This window comes from Lutjanus erythropterus, chromosome 13 (genome assembly GCF_056507025.1).
Source record: "Lutjanus erythropterus isolate fLutEry1 chromosome 13, fLutEry1.hap2, whole genome shotgun sequence".
NCBI lineage: Eukaryota > Metazoa > Chordata > Actinopteri > Lutjaniformes > Lutjanidae > Lutjanus > Lutjanus erythropterus.
In genome coordinates this window covers 38,086,385-38,105,468 of record NC_139329.1, presented here as the reverse complement: position 1 = coordinate 38,105,468, position 19,084 = coordinate 38,086,385, and the positions used below count along the sequence as shown (strand labels likewise).

General features: G+C 40.5%; 1 protein-coding gene across 4 annotated transcripts in view; it reads right to left on the bottom strand.

Moving 5' to 3' along the window:
• ptprz1a (protein tyrosine phosphatase receptor type Z1a) overlaps positions 1–19,084 on the bottom strand; it is a 120,232-nt gene that overhangs the window by 77,050 nt on the left and 24,098 nt on the right. For all 4 annotated transcript variants that reach the window (XM_084733586.1, XM_084733588.1, XM_084733587.1 and 1 more), the window contains exon 2: positions 4,847–4,909. In XM_084733586.1, the coding sequence (XP_084589712.1) occupies positions 4,847–4,909 (63 nt within the window). The remainder of the gene's footprint in view (positions 1–4,846; positions 4,910–19,084) is intronic.

The window sequence follows — 19,084 nt, the reverse complement described above, 5'->3', positions numbered from 1 at the left end:
AAGTCTTCTACTTCTGATGTGACAATGATAATCACACCAGAGTTACTGTGGACTGAATGGATGGACGCTTCAGACGCACTAACACACACTGAAACTTAACCTCCTGTGTTATTTTTAGGGCAAAATATTGTAAATGAAAACTACCACACTTGGAGAGTTTCACCGTAAGACTTAAAAGGCAATAAAACTGAGTTCTAAGAGATTTAAAGGATAATTTGTCTTTAAACTTTATGTAATATGAAGCCTCTTTCTTTAGCTTAACTGGCTTCCTTCTTTATTGTATTTTCAAAAAGGATCATAAATGTAAATTCACCTCCTGAGCTCTAAATGTTTACCTTCACCTTCTTCTTAAGTAGCTATAAAGTTAGCATTAGTTTCCAGATTCTGTCCCTCCAGCACAAACAGTATACGCAGCTCCTCTTTGAAGCCATGTGAGGTTTAAATAAAGAGCATGAAATATAGAAATATGAAGTCAAGATACCATGTGTTTAAACAGGAGAAATATTTATTTCACTTTTCATATAAGCTATTTTGTATTCATGACTCTGATCAAGCACGGTTCTATGAGGGAGCAAAAGCATGCATTGCAGCCTCTGTTTGATATTTTGCACCGTAAGTTGAAATTTGAATAATACCACGTACAGGGTTGCAGGTCACACACGTGCACATGGACTGTACTTCGTATTCGTACCTTCTATTTCGGTTCATGTGCAGCAGTGTAGACTGAAAAAGGGTGAGGTGAAGGTGACTATAGATCAGCAGATGTTGTGATTAATAAATATATTCTCATCCAGTCACATCACTGGTCTCATAGCTCTGAAACAGTCCAGCCAATCACAGCTAAACATGAGAATTTGTTGAGCAAACAAAAGGCTTTACCTCAGGAAATGTCTGATTCTTTAGCCGTCCTACACAAATATTCGACAATTCGTCCTTTTCTTTTTTACAGTGCATTGCACCACGCTAAATTCCCATATGAGCCTACGTGCATATGTTTTACAGGATATAGTCACTTTTCAATGCTCTTCTTTGTCATCTGTGATGTGAAAACATCAGATTTTCACTCAGTCAGAGAAATTATAAATGTGCATTATTGTATAGTTCAATTACAAAATCTGAAAGTCTCTCTCGAGGCTGAAGCCGCCATCCAACATCATCTCTGAATTAAGTATTTATTTGGACCAAATCAGAGCTGAGGATTGTTGGGAGAGCAGAAAGATGAACCAAGATGTTTCAGGTGAGTTTTAGTAATTTTCTGTAAAGTTTGAATGAAGCTGATGATGATACAAAAGGAGTCTGAGTTTGGTGAGAGCGGCTGTTTCTGCTTAAATGAAACGTCTCTTACTTCACTAGGATTGACAGACCCCAGGGAGAGAAGCTGCTAACTCAGTGGCAACTAATGAGTATCCGAGTAAAACTAAAGAATAAACCAGGAAAAAGAGACTCAGACCAAAAGTACACCAAAGACACTAAAGGTTGGTCACATACATTTTTTCCTTACAGTGCATTTCCTCACTGATAATATCTAAAGAAAAACACTGAATCTGCCTCAACAAATCACAAATGTCAACATTATGTCTCCTCTGAGATGTTTGTGGTTATTTCCCAGTGAAGGTTTTGTGCTGTGAAGCTCAGAAAAGCAAACATTTGTTAAAGCTCCTGTACGTCCACATAAAAGGGTGGAGACGGTCTATTCATGCAGCAACCAGACTCAGACCGAACAGTGTGGAGGTATGGAGACTGTAGGAGGAACCAGAAGTCTCAATAACATGGAGGACAAGGAACATCAGGCTTCAACACTTCTACACCCGAGAGAGGACATGAATGCATCACGCACCCACTACATCGTTACTTTAACTTGTACACATCCATTCACAAAAAAGGTTTTAATATATATTTTGTTGCAAGTAATTGGGGTGTCAGAAACCTATCACAAAGTTTTTGTCTCAAAATTTTACGACATCAGTTCATGAGTGGGTGTGTCCTGTGCAGCTGGATGAGAGCGTGTTGCAGAGCAGCAGCTCTTACTCTGCAGACCATCACATCAGCAAAATAAAATGATAAATATCACACCAAAAATTAGCCAAAAAAAAAAACAACAAAAAAAAAAAACACGAAAACCCAACCAGTAAGAGATTCAGCCCATCACCCAACCCTCTTCTTGGTACTTGATTTCAGTCAGTATTCTCCTCCCCTTTTGCTATATGCAAGTTACCATAACCTTCTCTCTCACGGTACAAATACAAACAAGCTAACAGGGATATGGTTATTTCAGTGCCACGACGTGCAGATGTTCCACCAAAACAAGTTCCCCCCCAACGCCATTTTACATGGGGAGAGTCGCTGCATCCTGGGCTTAGCACCACCCAAGACAACTCTGACTGGTTTAAAGAAGTACAAACAAGTTAGAGTATTTTTTCCTGCGCTGACACAGTACTGTGAGACCTCATGAACTCTATGGATGGTAATATCAGCCTGTCCACCAGACTGAAACATCTCCAAAACTATTAGATGGTTCTTGGTTTATTTCTCGTACTGACTTTGGTGCTACTTTGTTAAAACTCTGACTCCTCCAGCGCCATGAGGTTGACATTTTACAGTTTTAAAGGAAATGTATCAGCAGATTCAGAAACATTTATGTTTCCTCTTGTTCATATCTTGCATGTTTGCTCTGATTATTTATTGCTTTTTATTGATGCTTCTTCCTATTGTGATGTCCACTTTGCTGCTGCAACACTGCAAACTTCCCCAATGTTTTGGATTATCTTACGTGATCTTATCCATCTCAGGATAAACTGTAATCACCGTGGTGTCCAATACTTTAGTTTATATCCAAATACCTGTAAAAGTAATTGCATTTCCACCAGTCTCAGCTGTATTTTGTATTTAGTGCTAATTACCAAATGTTAGCATGCTAAACATGTACGACAACGTTAGCACTTTGCACAAAGCACCACTGTGCCTCACAGAGCTGCTAACATGGCTGCAGACTCCCGTCTCAGCAAAACCAGTGATGGTATCTACAGTACAGAACAGAATCCCCCTCTCCTCCTGATTTTTCATCTGAAATCACTTCAGTTTGCATCTTTTATGTTAAACAGTTTAATGAAGTGCAATGCAATGATTAAATAACATGAACACAGATGAAAGAGCACAGCATTAAATATACGCAGCTGGAAACTCATGAACTATTCATGTTGGGAATAGCTGTCATGATCATATCAGCACAAGCTCCCTGTCTGCATTAATAATTGATGATGTTCGGAAGAAAACAGAATTTATCTGATTTTAGTCTCACTTCACACACTGCTTCTTAGAGGATGAAGGTAAACTGTTAAATTATACATTTTGTCAGGTATAATAATCCTCACGAGAGAATTTATACCACAAACTAAATAGTGCACTGCAGCCGAGTGTGACGGATTAAAACAGGTTTAAGAAAAATATTTTTTAATCTGACACCCTGTGTTTGGATTTATAATGAACCTCCAAGAGCTGTAACATTTCATCCTGTGACACTAAAAGATCAGATCAGAGAACAGCTGACCTGAGACGTGTTTTATTAAATATCTAATATTTAATATGTCGCGCTCTCTTCAGAGCCAAAAGCCTCTTCTGATCCAGAAAGATCAAACAAACCGTGTGTGTACGTGTGTGTGTGTGTGTGTGTGTGTGCACGCGCTTAAATTCACATGCAAATCCTAAAATGAGACTAAAGTGGGTAAAACTGGATTCATGTGATTCTGCAGAAGAGGACGGCTCTGAAAGCTGAAGTAAAACAGATGAACTGCGCTGCGTTTTCTGACCCCCATATTAAACAGGGGTTACACACTTTAACATGTTTTTAGAGCTGGAAAATAAATTACATTACTGTGCTGTAATGAAACACATCAATGCTGGTGTCAATACTGACATTTCTTCATCAGTTCTTCAAAAACCCGCACTTCATGGTTTGAAAATGGTCCAAAACGCCACCAACTGTTTTAAATTATCTTAAAACTTGTGAGGCCAATGATGAGATAACGCTTTCTGCTTTCTGACTACTAGCTCCTACTGCTACACTGAGCCATGTTACCTAATGCATAGGCGCAAGGCCACGCCCCCTACAGTGGTTGTCTCCTGTGCACCCACAGCCAATTCTGGGACCTCTGTTACACACTGTTTTTATACACTGTTGTCCTTTAGTCATTGCATTTGCTCTCATTGTTACATGAACGACACTAATATTTTCCTTTGAAGCTAAACATCGTCACAGACTTGTCCTGTTAATCAACCGCTTGGCTGATATAAAAGTAGAAGAACTGGAAGTCCAACAATTCCCTGAAATCAAAGTCTGATGAAACAGGTTATCATTACTCATCCAAATAGTCTGTATAATGAGATAAAGTTACATTTTGATCCCTTAGATGAAAAACTTACACGTGCTAGCAACTTTGTTCAGAACCGGTTTTCAAGTATTGTCTGGCTGGATTACTATGTAAAACAAAACTAATCCACAATACTGCTGCTATTTTTCACTTCAGCCATTGATAGATCATGCCTGTGCATTGTTTGCCTGTTTGTTTAAGGCGTACAAACTGTTCATACCATGGAACTACTTTCTACCTTTGCTCCACTTAATACCAGATATGCATTTGTGTTGCAGCAAAGTAAGCAAAGTGTCACTCAGAACAGCATTAAAGTAAACAGAACAACTTCATACTGCTGATGACTGACTGGACGTTAGCCCTGTCTCAGAAACACGCAGCTGAACTGCACACACAGAAAGAAATATGTTTCTGCCAGTGATGCTGCTTGCAGAACATTCAGAACAACATTCAACATTTTGTTATGTAAATGGACTCACCTGCGTACGACCAGTCGATGTCTTCTGAGAACTTGCGTTGATTCCTGTAAGCATATCCTTCAGCTGCAAGACAGAGAGAAAGAGACGGTCACTTTATTTTGAAAGGTTGTGGCTGAGATAATACACTTATCTCCTGATTTGATATGTACTGAGGTTCAATATAATGATTATTTTGTTTCCTTTTTTAACAGTGAACAAAGGGGAAAAAGTGAATCATATACTTTAAAAAACTGTAAATCATGATTTAGATTTCTGAAACCAATGAACATCATGTCTGTCCGTTTTCCTGAGTTTTATTTCAGCAGCTACTGGTTTGTTTCCACAGATCAGGATGTATATGTTTAAAAGTCTGAGCGCATGTTGTTTCATTTTAAGCATGTGATGTAAAACAGATCTGCTTGTGAGATATAATTACTGTGATCATGATGCTAACTTCCGTTAGCTTCCAATTTTTTTTTTTTGTTGTAATGACAGATTGTCTGTCTGCAGAATCCTGTAAATCCTCAGGAAAATCTATTTACTGCTGCAACAACATTAGGGCTGCACAATTAATCCAAATAAAAGTCAAAATAGGTTTTTTTTTTGCAATTTTCAAACTGCTGGCGGTGGATATTTGTTAATTTTTTTATTTTGGCAGTTCAAATGAAAAGATCAGCCACCACAAAGATTTTTCATATAACTCTTTTATCATTTTAAAACTCAAAAATTGAAGTCTACATCAAAACAGAGGCTGACATTTGGGGGGGAGGGAGGATCCCACTGGAAATCCACTGGAATCCTGTGTCCTGCAGGACTGGGACAGGACTGGGAAAAAGTCAGTGGGAGTGGACAGGATCAGGAATCAAAACATGTTAATATAATTAAACTCTACTTGCTTTGTTTTGAGCGTAATGTTGTCAGTCTCTTGTCTTTAAATTCTTTCTTTTTATATTCTCCTGTCTGCTGTGTTGACTGGCTGGTTGCATCCACATGACCAGTGCATGATGTATGTGGAGTGAAATCAGACACTTCTACTTTAAAAGTCAATAAAAGCATCACGTTTATCCATTATTTAGACAATTTATGTAATCTTTGTCTGTAATAACACAGGTATCATCCAATCAATGTGTCTCTTTATGTCGTTAAAGACCCATAACTTCACATGAACTCTGCAGATTACAGCTTTGGGTGCCACACGGTCGTAAAAAGTTTTACAGCATTAACGTAATGAGTCAAATGTCTTTTTAAATCCCTGAGCTGACAGATTCATTAGCAGGTTGGACTTTAATGGTTTTTATGGTTTGACTGCTGGTGTGTTCAGACTGGTTTGATTTGATTTCTTGTCTGACACCAAGTCACTGCTGAGGTTTTGCTGAAAAACTGCCAAAAAAAAAACTCCACAAAAACCCAGACCTAACCAACACTTTTTCAACCATCCGGCAGCAGAAAACAGCCGCCGGCTGTGTTTTAACACAAAGCTGCAGAGGATCAGTAAGTCACCTACAACTTTAAAAGTGACCTTGTTTGTCATGTTGAGTTTTGATTTGGTTTGCCGTCTATAAAGCCCTTCGTGGTTTCAAATCTCTGCTGCATGAAGGAGATTCAGTAGAAAATGATTCACCCCTGTTTTAACAAATACCTTCCGACCTCCTTACATTAGTCCCTAAATATTATATCCACGTACCTGGTTCTTATGTTATTGACGACTTCTTAAACTCGCTATCAACATGTCACTGTGGGTTAGTGATTAACTGGCGTTTAGGCTTCAAACCTGTGGGCTGCCACACCTTTCAGTACCATAAAATCCAGTATAACAGAAGCACCAACAAAAGCTTGACATTGTATTCTTCAGACAGAGGACCCTGCTGCAGGCTGTAGTATCTGACTACACTGAGTAACACTGCAGAGACGGATAGTGTCCTGATCAAACCCCAGCTGTGTAAAGGGTGCAGGAGAGAGCAGCATGCAAAACGAAACAGAGAAGTAATGTTTCCACCTTTAAAGGCCAAACTGTTACCTGGAAAGTTTTTCAGCAAGCTTGTGTTGGTGAAAACACAATAAAAAGTATATTTTTCTATTTATTTATTTACTGGGAGATGGAATATTCAGTATGTGGACTGTCTGTCTTTGACAGGTTGAAACTGACCTCAGTAATCAACTTGCAAAAACAAAAGCTCTTCATATAATAGAATTCATATAATTCCTGGAAAAAAACCTGGAATATTCTATAATCTATAATCATAAATTTGTGAGAAAAAACCCACAAATTTACATGAAAAAAATCTGTAAATTCCTTAAGATTATGAAGTCATAAATTAATGAGAAAAAAATTACAAATTTGTGTGAAAAACTTGAATATTCTCTGAGATCATAAAGTCATAAATGTGTGAGAGAAAACAAAGAATTTCCCTGATTAAAATATTTTCAGAGATAATAAAGTCATAAATTCAGGAGAAAAAAAATAATAAATTTACAAGAAAAAATGCTTAAACTTTCTCTTTGTTTGTCAAGGAAGCACATCCTTCACTTTGCAAGGTTGGATAAACCTCATCACACCACAGATGCAATTTTGAGTTTTTTCTCGGGATATTAATAATAAATGTAAGAATAATAATTGTATTTTTTATGTCAGCCTGAGTTTGCATTTTATGTTTTTATTAGAGTCACTATAGATATGACAGACATGGAACAAAGATCTCCAGCTGGACTCAAGTCCTGGACACTATAGTTCACGGTCGGCATCCATAAGTCACCAGGGTGCAGCTACAGTGACTGACAACCCATAACACCACATAGGCTCCACCCTTCTGGTCATGTTTGGATATTTTGACTCAAAATGACCAAACAACCAAAACTACGGCCATTTTTTTTCTGCAGAATCTATGAGACTGATATCTTCCCATTAACTCGGTTCACTCGGACTCTCAGTCAGGTACATAATGAGATCCTGCGTGGTGTGATGTCAGAGGTGACATCATTAACCCGAGCGGCTGTTCAGGCATCTGTCACATTAATGAAGTAAAGTCGACGCCCCGAGGGGCTGTTAGAGAACAACACCTCATTACCATAACAGAGCGCCAAGGGCCCGAAAAACAGAGAGCAGAGGTCACATGACACAACGAGGAAATAAAGTGACGTGATGAGGTGTGCGTTCAAAAGCAGTCACAGCGCCGAGAAAAATGTAGGGAATTCATTGGTGGAATTTCCTCCAACACCAGAGAATAAACATGCACCTACACCGGTCACTTTATTAGGTACACCTGTTCAACTGGTCATTAACACAGAATATAATATCAGCCAATCATGTGGCAGCTACAGAATGCATTTGGGCATGTAGACATGGACGAGACGACCTGCTTTAAGTGACTTTAACGTGGCACTGTTGCTGTTGCCAGAGGGTTAACAGCAACTTTGGTCTGACTTGAGATGCAGCAAAGACTAACTCTGGGGTTTTTTCTGTATTTTGCTAAAAGACATAATAAAAGATAGATTACAAAAATATTTCCACGGCTGAGCAGTGGGACACAAATCTAAGATCATCATGTACAACACCAACATGCTGAAACCTCACAGATTTATGATTACACTCCCATGATGGACACTTTAATACAAACAAGGATCAAAACTGATTCGCCAGAACCAGATCGTCCTTTTTTTTTTTTTATTCCACACGTTCTGCATCCTTCCCACAATGCAACATGACTGCCGTCCGGTTAGAGATTTGGGTGTGTTAAGCTAGTACCAGCTACAGAGGTCTGGTGAGGAGGGGTGGAAATTATGATACATCCAACACTCAATGTCCCAAGATGCTTTGGGTTGAGTCAATCAACCAATCAGAAGCTGTGTTTCTGACATCTCAACCAATCACATGACCCCAGTGTGGAGGCAATGCAGTTATCGTCATGACCAACCTTTGTAAAAAGACAAACAACCACAACTTCCTATCTATGAAACTGAGATCTGCCATGCAGGTCAGGGTTTGTGATGTGTGTGTGTGTGTGTGTGTGTGTGTGTGTGTGTGTGTGTGTGTGTGTGTGTGTGTGTGTGTGTGTGTGTGTGTGTACGCTGTGTACGTGGTCACAGCTATTGTGAATTTGTCCTTGTTTTCATTGTCAAAGTTGCAATGCTGACACAGAAGACATCATGAAGACATTTATCAGACTTCACGCAGACTTTGATATTAAAAAAAAAAAAAGTTCTGCTTTCATGCTGCAGAATATTATGATATTTTAACAATAATGGTCTTTCAGCTGTTTGTGTTCATCGTTATTGTTACAACATGTCAGTCCCACATACACAGAGCTGAAAGTCCTGGACTGATCTTCACAGAACCTGGACCTCAGCACCACCCAGCACCTTTAGGATGAAGGTGAAACAGACCTTATCACTCTGCTTAAGTACTTCAGCGTCGGACCTCACTGATGCTGTTGTGGCTGAATGGGATCAAATCCCTGCAGCCAGGTTCAACATCTGGCAGGCAGACTGTCCACATACGTATGGAATGGCAACAAATACACTGTAGACACAAACCTCACATGTGTTTGGTTGAATCTTGTATGAAAAGTCTTTCATGTCCACATAATAATTCAAATATGAACCTAAATGAAGTCAGAGTTTCAAACTTAAAATGGAGAAAATCATTTTAGAAATCCTTCGGAGTGTTTCGAGCCTTTTCTCCAGATTAAAATTCTTGCCCCGACCTGTTTGTGGTGGGTTCAGTATTAGTCTGCAGTAAATTAGGAGATGAGGTCTCCTGCTGAGCGGTGTTTATTCCCTCTGAGCTCTGGATGATAGTGGTCTAATCCTGGATTACATGTTTGATGGTCAGAGGGAAGACGTCGGTCAGCGTCTTCAGTATGAAGACCTTCACACAGGACGTAAAGTTCTTGTGTAGAGCAGTTCTCCAGGCAGGCAGCCAGTAATCTGACTGCTTTAAGACCAGCGGAGCTGCATTAGATTAAAGAGGAGATCACAATCATTTTGAAAGTTTGGATCAGATTGGACTTTAAAATGTCCCGCAGGGTGGATTTTAATGTACAGGAGAATTGCAGAAGGAGCAGATGGAGCGACTTTCTGCACGATTCAGATCATGAGCAGGACAAACGTTTTGTTCCCCAAAACTACATATATGACCACTGAGAGTGCCAGCAACAGGGAGACTGTTGTGAAACAGTTGTAGATGGGTTCATTTTAGGCACAAAAGATCATGGTTTGGACTAAAATAAGTACATCACTTAAGTCCCATGCACAATCTGTTTTGCATGTGTCATAAGTTAAATAATAAGTTAATGTGCATAAGTAAGTTTGAATAAGGCAACACTGACTTAAACACACATTAATAAAATAAACGGCGGCTTGCTGAGTGAAAGTCTGGGTGTGTTTGACCCGTCCATCCACGCCAACCTGCTCCCTGTGCTGATTTGATCATACCAGGCTAGATTAAATCACCCCCAGTGAATGAAGTAACATGCATTATGTTCAATTTCAAAAACAATATTTCATGAAAATCAGTTCACAATTTAATGAGTTATTCAATTTTGTATGAAAATCTGCATCTGCCATCTCTTTATTAGCAAACTTTGAATTCTCCATGGAGATGGTGGCAAAGTTGAAAAAACAGAGATTTATTCATCTCGTGTCGTGGCACAGTGACGTGCTCGTGGGGGGCTGAGTTCTGAAAAGTCTCTGCAAATCGAGGAAACTGCAGTTCAAAAACAATGAGAAAAACTCCAGCACACTGTCTCTCTTACTGCTGTGAGGCGCTGTTAAGACTCTGAGTTTTATCTTCTGTAACCTATAACTTCTGATTGACACTAGATCTGCTTGTGACACTCGGTTCAGGGAACATTTTCTGCAGATTCAGTCTTTGCTCTGAGAGAATAAAGCTTTCCTTGTTCTTCTGGTTTAGTGGAACATCACAGGATGGTCCGGTCATCCATTTCATTTTAGTTTAATCCCCAAATCTAAAGAAGATTGAAACATAGAAACATGATCGAGATCCAGCAGAGAAGACTCCAAATTTCTGTTTGTGAGCTATAAAAGACTGACAGAGCATCAAAGTGGAACTAAACCTCCTGATGAGGCAGAAACTCACTCCCTGCCACTTTCCCATGAATCATTGCATGACAATACATAGAGACTGAATGTGATTTACTGCAACACATTCCTGCTGTGTTACAGCTTCTTCAGATAAAGAAACAACCAGGCCGGCAGGAAGAAGTGACATCGTTTCTCTTGTCGCCTCGCTCTGCTGCTGGTGTTATTCACTCCACTGCTTTCACTTAATCCCTGACCTCCAACACGCAGGCTGTGACGGGGTCACGACCTTCAGTTTAAAGGTCAGAGGTGAGAAGTTCAAGTAACAAGAAACTGCTTTCATTTCCTCCACAGTGAGGTGAGGATGTTTCTACATCATTATCGCCTCTGGACAAAAGTCACCTGTCCAACACTTTGGTCTTGAGACAAACTGGACTCAGCGACTACAGGACAGATATTAACCAAACTGACCACAAACCAAAACTAACTGGATCAAATGTGAACAGTGCAACAAAAACATGAACCAGTTTTTCTTTAATTAGTTTACTGCTAACTAAGCTATCCATTACACTGGCTGTCCGAGGCTAATATCTTGATATAATGTTTAAACATTAAATTTCAGCTGTATTTATTAGATTAATTACTCTGCTGTACATCAACATCCTATGAATAATTAATCATGATTCTTATTTTATTTGTGTCATGATGGACAATCGAAATTATCTAAGTCTATACCTTTTTTACAGTTAGTCTTTTTCCTTGTAAAGACATGAATTCAACAGCATTTGGTCTAATTATTGTTTATGGTGTCTCATCCTTTTCTCATTTGTAATAACCATCTTTAAAGTGTTTCACATTTGCTTCCAGTAAAAACATTCAAAGGCTAAACTGCTGTCAACTCCTTTTTGAACTAATTAGCAGAAAACACAAAGTCCAGCTGTGCCTGACGGGAACGTCAATTAAAGCATTTAAACCAAACCATCTGAGCCTGAGTTTTGGTGGAGTTGTAATTTTCACCAAGATGATTTCAATTTATCCTGAGGGGACCAAGAGTATCTGCACAAATCTCCACACCAATACATTAATTAGATATTTACAGATCCCTCAAACCGGCTCGCATGTCTAAAACATCAAAGGTACAAGCTTGTGGACATAAAATAGAGAAGCTCCTCAGCTATGTGACTCCCTCCTCATCCTCATCCTCCTCCTCCTGTTTCTCCTGCTGTGACCTCAGAGTCAGTCAGGTGGGTCAGGACAGACAGGAAGCACTGAGCTCCGTCTCTGTTAAGGTGGAAATGGAAACCAGACAGTGTAAACAGCAGCTCTGACATGAAACACCTGTCTGCTCCTGAACAGTACATCAGCACGGCTCTATTACTGTGTGTGTGTGTGTGTGTGTGTGTGTGTGTGTGTGTGTGTGTGTGTGTGTGTGTGTGTGTGTGTGTGTGTGTACTCTGCATGAATGTTTGGCAGGTTTATCTCCTAATGCAACATTATTTTCAGTTTTCATTTCATTTCAGAGTTTTAATTTGGGCTTCAGTCAGGTGCAGTGTTGCTCTCTCTCCTGTCTCTGCTCAGCATCAACAGGATTATCGTCTGAGCTCATCTTTCTCCTCCACGCTCTGGCTGTCATCCGCCTCGTGTGGCTCCGCTGGAAGAGTCGGCGAGGTGCAGCGACCTGAGCGCTTCAGGTGAACTGAAGTGTGCCGACACCAAACCAGCAAGATCTGCAGGAGGAGCTTAATCCTGCACTAACAGCTTTGGGAACAGTTTGGACCTGACACCAAGGGGCTGAATTGTTCAGATGATTTAGTTTAGCTTAAAGCTCATTTAAATAAAAAAGACTTTCTGCAGAATTTACGAGTTTTTTGACACTGACCTGTTGGTAATGGTAATGTGACCTGTCATATTAACACCAGAACGTATCTTATATCTCACCACTGGTACCATTTGTCTCGTGTGTTGGTCGGGGTTGTAAATAAAGGTTTAGAGAGACCGCAGAAGATTTTCAGATTTCTAATTGGGCCGTGGTGTTCTTAAGTTTGGGAATGGCTGTCCTACTTTATCCTGTTATGTGCCAAACATTATGTTAAAAAACAAAAAGGTTTAATGCAGTCGAACCTCTGGAGAAAATTAAGAATCTCAATGGGATTTCAGGGACTGTTATGTTTTGCAAAGATTGTGTTAACTTATTGGATTAAATGTAGCACACGCATCAACAAAAGGCACCATTGTATCATCAGATGACAGTGACTCTGATCATCTGCTGCTTCAGTCTCACTCCCTCATGTCCTCCCTGCGTGTCTCATCCTCTCTGAGCTGCAGGACAAACACGACTCGTCCTACATGTACACATCAAACGCTGCAGGTTTCGGTTACAGACCACACCGCGTCCCTGACAATACCTGACACATGAGTTGGGCTGGAAACCTTTTGTGTCACCAACTACAAAGAAAACACCTGCTGAGTCTGTCACACAGTGTTTGACAGGAAATGTTAAAACAGAACCAAAAACAAAGAGTTCCCGAGACATTGCAGCGATCATTAGACCTCCAAAATGAAAGTATTGGATAAAATAAACAACCTGATGATTCTGATATGCCTCTAAATGTTCAGTGAGTTCGATCTCAGACTTCTGACCCCCAGACAACCTGAACAACAGAAACATCACAGCTACAGAAAATGAAACAAACCATCTCCTCCTCCTGGATGGATTGCCATGAAACACTGCACAGACGTTTGTGACCATGAGAGGTTAACTCCTTCTTACTTTGGCAATCCTCTGAGTTTTCCTCTGGCACCATAATCAGGTCAAATTTTATGCAGATTCAATCTGCATCCAACCAATATCTTCCTAAGGTTTTTCTTAAATTTAAAGTCTAAGTCAGATTCATCGAGGCGTTCTTAAACCACAGAAATGTCTGTGTTCTTATACTGATGAATCCAACTGTCCTTATAAGAGGCAGTTGTTTTTAATTAACAAAGGGAAATACACCACCAATGCCCATATTAGGGCATGAGACCGCAGGGCCGTGTGCACACACAGAAATCAGTCAGATTAAGAATGAAAATCTAAAGGTGGTGGAGCCATCTCAGAATCTCTGGTTTTATTCAGTTAGTACAATTTGACAGTATTTTATCCAAAAACTGCGGTTGTATAAAGTTTGGAGAAGCAGAGAGGAGCACCAGCATGAAAACTAAGCAGTTTACTGCTGTGGACAGTGTCAGCAGAAAAAAAAGGTTTGACTAAAAATGGAAAAAAAAATAATAGTGTACGCTATATTTAGAATATTTTCACATCTGCATCTTACTATCAGACAGTCTTTTCTGAAAGAAATACAAGCCAAATGTCGCTTTCTCCAAACTCCATTCGTGAAAACAGTAATTTAACCTCACAGACCCCAGGAGTTCCTGGACTACACTTTCTTGATCGGTTAGTTTGTTTCTGTTATTGTGTGACTTTGGTGTTTTAAAGGATTAGTTTGGATTCACTGAAGTCACAAACAAACTAACAGATGGAGGCAGAGGAAGACCAGCAACTCCTGCGTCCTGTGAGGCAAAATGAATGATTTTGCCTATGGAGTTTGGTTGGTTTGGAGAGAATGATATTTGGCTTATATAATATCAGTTTCCTGTCAAAAAAAATGCTGTTCATGGAAAAGTAAAAGGTCGAAAATATTGAAATTACAGCATATTCTTAAACTGATATAGATTTTTTGAGGTGGACCTTTTTTAATCAATTTTTCTTCTTTCTTTTATTGCTTTCACACCGGTACTACTGCTGATTCTCCAAACTGGGGGTGTGTCGACCGCCGTCTACTGCAGGTAATACACTGACTGTGTTCCAGATTAAATAACATTTCGAAAGTATCCAGCTTCCACATCTCAGCATATTTCAGGGTGAAACAGGAGAGGCAGACGAGACAAGAAATTAGGTGGAATTTGATTTGAATGTTGAAAGGTGGGCGTGTCTGTGCTTTAAATCTTAGTAATCTCTGTGCTGCTGATGGGTGGATGTCATGATATTATTGATTAAAATTGTTGGGTTCAAGCCCACATAAGCACATCATATTTTGTTTTTATTGGATTTTGAGAAAAGAATACAAAGAAAATGATTTATTTTCCTTCAAATATTGTTATATTGGTGCAAAACATGAATGGGAATGTGATCTAAAAAAGGGGCAGTGGGTAGAAAAGGCATTTTTCATTTCACCTTAAAGAGGAAAAAATTCTGTGACTGCAATGATTTATAACTACTGGAGAAATAAAACAAGTGCTCAGGAAAGAAAAAGTTTGGTTGAATCAAGAGCATGAAGAGCTGCAGAGAAAAGCTGATTTAAGACGAATGCAGAGAAGGAAGTGAAGATGGGAGGGTGACTGAGCAGGAGAGGGGGGGATGTAATTTAGGTTGGGAGGGGTACATGCTTATGTTCTACTGGAAAAGAGTGAATGAGTAGAATAGATTCTATGGAGAACTCTTGCTCAGCGTCTGTACGGAGAGAAAAAGACCACAACTGTGTCAGTGTGTTTATTCAGCGGAGAGTGGCCGGCTCGGCGCTCCGGTCTGTGGGAGCCCCGCAGCCTCCAGCCGGACGCTGAATAAGAGGATTAGCCGAGCCCTGGGAGAGCCGGGACGTCCACAGGCTGTGGGGGTGAGAACCGGTGCCCACGCCAGAATGTGTGACAACCCTCCCTCCCACTTCCAACACATCCCTGCCCCTCTCCTGATGCCGGGGGGGTGATGAGGGTCTGAGGAGGGTGGGGTTGGGGGGCAGTAATACCAACCGCTCAGACTGGAAGGGTATGGCAGGTTAATCTGTGGACAGTCTGGGTGTTTATTTCTTTAAGGACCATCCTGGAGGCACCATACCAGAATGGTTTGGCATGTTTGAAGTACAGGAAGCTTATCAGGTGATTTTCTTCATCAGGCAGCCGCTGGTTTTCTGATATATGATCAGTGGTGGAAAGTATACTGAATATCTGTAATCAATAGGTTTGAACAATTCTAAAACATCTAATTGCAATTATTTTTACTGATATTTCTGTGGGTTTTTACCTGAGTCGAGCCTTACTGGCAGCATTTTCAAGTCAAAAATGTAAACCAACCAGTAAAAGGCTTGAAGTTATAGTTCAGATTGTGGCCACTGTTGGAGTTTATGTCTGTTACACAATGAGAAGGAGGTGGGAAGAGCAAACTCTGCCTGGCAGACTGAGCTCAGGGCAGAAATGGGACGATGAGCCCGAACAGCTGGACTGTTTTACACTTCAGAGGTCTGACCGCAGGCCTGATCTGTCAGCAGACTGAGAGAGAAAAAAAACACTGAGCAGAAAAGCTCTGCTGTCATAACATGTCCACTAAAGCTACCGTACAAGTCCTGCTACATGAGTTTATCTTCTACCAAAGTTGTTTTCTTCTCACAAACGTCCCATCATCCACCTCTGGCTCCCTCATGGAGGAGAAATGTAAAAATTCAGTAAACAGAGAGCTGAAGCAGCTTGTTGTGTCTGTAGATTAAATCAGTTCTCAGGTACAAAGACCTGACAGAGGGGCCTCATCAGAGCTGGATTGTGGGTTATGGTTTATCTCCTGAGGCAGACGATGCCTTTAGACCGTCACTGACACTTATCAGTGATCGAGAGGAAAAACACTCCTTCAGGAGCAGAGGAAGAATCCTCCCTTTGACCAAAAACCTCATTTAGGAGATCGGTGTGGATGGATGGGTCAAAGGAGTGTTTGACACCACAGACCGCGGTTCTCACAGCAATTTCCTGCCAACAGTCTGTTGGTGTCTTTTAACTTCATACAATTTTTCCAATATTAACTAAGTACCTTTAATACTGAAACCTAATGAGAACTTACAGACGTACCAATCCACTTTTTTCACTTCTGTTCCAATTTCAATATCTGCTGATACTGATATTATACAGATACCATACTCTATGTTTATTATGATTATTATCACATTAATGTTGATTTGTATGACCTGTGGATTAACTGCAGAATGCACCTGTGTTATGAACTCACATATATAGTCTCATTTTACCGTCTGAATAACGTGACCTTTAAATACTGCGCCACTGACTGTGGACCAGGTTTTTGTCGGTCAACAGTGAAATCACTTTCTGCTGGCTCAAGATAGCAATGCATCAACAATACACCTGAACAGACCTCATATTAACCCCAACACACCCATGTGTGGTGCACAAATTGGCGCCAGTACATTTGCTACCTACACAACAAGGGTGCTGGGCCAGAAAATGAAAACTGCGTCAGAAAATAAGAGTGCCAGCTGAGCTGTGCTGTGCACCACTTTGCGTTGGGTGGAAGATGGAGCGAGTAGAGTTGGTAGATCAGACAATGGTTAAACTGATAAAAAAAAGTTTGAAGGCACTGACAAAACTGACAAAGTGTTTTCAGACTGGAGGAACTTCACAGTTTTTTTATAGGGCACTGTAGTGCAAATATATAGTAAGAGTGGAGTATTTTTGTAGGCAAACACTATTTTGATTCAACTGCAGCAAAAAACAACTTTTCCAAACAGGTTTTGAATGTGTATATGCAGCTGAACAGAGTTTGACCTTTGTGAGGCTCAGACAGCAGAATGATTCATCAAAGTGCTCCTGCTAGATTTATACACAGCAGAACCTCCATAAAAACTCAGAAATCCACTATCAGACCACCAACAGGAAATCAAAGCGCCTCGTCACAGCGCTGCAGGCATTAGACAAATGAAATGTCAGTTCTACCTAAAACTCCCTCCAAACTGCTGCTGCTGGGAGCGTTAACACAGGGGAGAGGCGGCTGTGGAAAACTAAACTCATCAGCTGAACAGAGGCCTCGGGGTTGAAGTTCTCCTCATCGATCAGCCGCTCTCATCTTTCTCTTTTAACTATAAATGGCAAAGAACAAAAGCTGTGGATTATCTACAGGCAGAGTCCATCAGCCCTAAAAGGAGGAGAAAACATGAAAGAGCAGAGCTGCTGAGGGGATGATTTCACATGTGCACGCCAGGAATGAAGGCATGAAAACAGACTGCAGGGGCTCAACTTAAATGAAAATACGAGGTATATGAGGAAGAATATCTTTCAACCCGTCTCATCCCAGGCCATCAAATACCATTTTGTCATGCCTCTTTAGCATCTCATACAGACACACAAAGTATGGCTCTTTACTACTTTTTCATGTCCATTACTGCAACACTGAGTATCAGCCAATAGCCTCTTTTTCCCTCTTAAACAACTAAACCGTTAATAATACAAACCCAATTCCAAAAGAGTTGGAACATTGTGTAAAACAGAAATTATTGTTCTTTATAAAAATACACTCGTTATGAATTTGTTTCCTGCAATATGTTCCAAAAAGTTGGGACAGGGGTACAAGTTAAGACTCTACCATGTAAAGAGAAAGACAGATATCAACAACATCCAGAAACACTGCAGACTTCTCTGGACCCGAGCTCATCTGAGACGGACTGACGCAAAGTGGAAAAGTCTGCTGTGGTCTGACGAGTCCACGTTTCAGATCAGACTCTGACAATCCAGCGCTAACTTCAAAAGCCAGCATAGGGGGGTTGTAGTGTTGTATAATGTGAACAATGTATGGGATTGATGTTGTGAGACAGGTTGGGCTCGGTCTCCTCCTGTCAGTCAACACACTCCCGTCTGTGTGTGTGTGGTCATGGTTTTAACTTTTAACTGCAGTGTCACGTCTCTGGTCTACATCGTCTAACACCAGCTTCCCTGCACTGAGCTGTGATAAGACTGAACAGCTCTCTCACAGCTTTGTGTGTGTGTGTGTGTGTGTGTGTGTGTGTGTGTGTGTGTGTGTGTTCACGCACTCATGTGTGACCTGTATCTGTGGTCAGAAACAAATGATCTGTCCCGGGGGGAGAGCAGATGAATAATGGATCTGACCATCTACAGTTTCCATCAGCAGCCACGCTGGGCTGCAGCCAAACACTCAGCAGCCACCATGTTAGGTTTGTGCTGAACAATAAGCAGGTTTTGTCTCCTGCTCTAACCAATCAGTAGGGAGTGTCATATCTGTAATGTTGACGTCATTTTCAGTTGACACAGAAGCTGTGGTGGCCGTTGTTACACAAATATGTTGATTTACAAGTTATTTCTCACTCTCCCATGAACTCCACCAATTTTATACATCAAACTTTGATGCCCCCAAGTGAAGTCACTGGAGTCAGCATCGGTTGGATTTGAAGACCAACA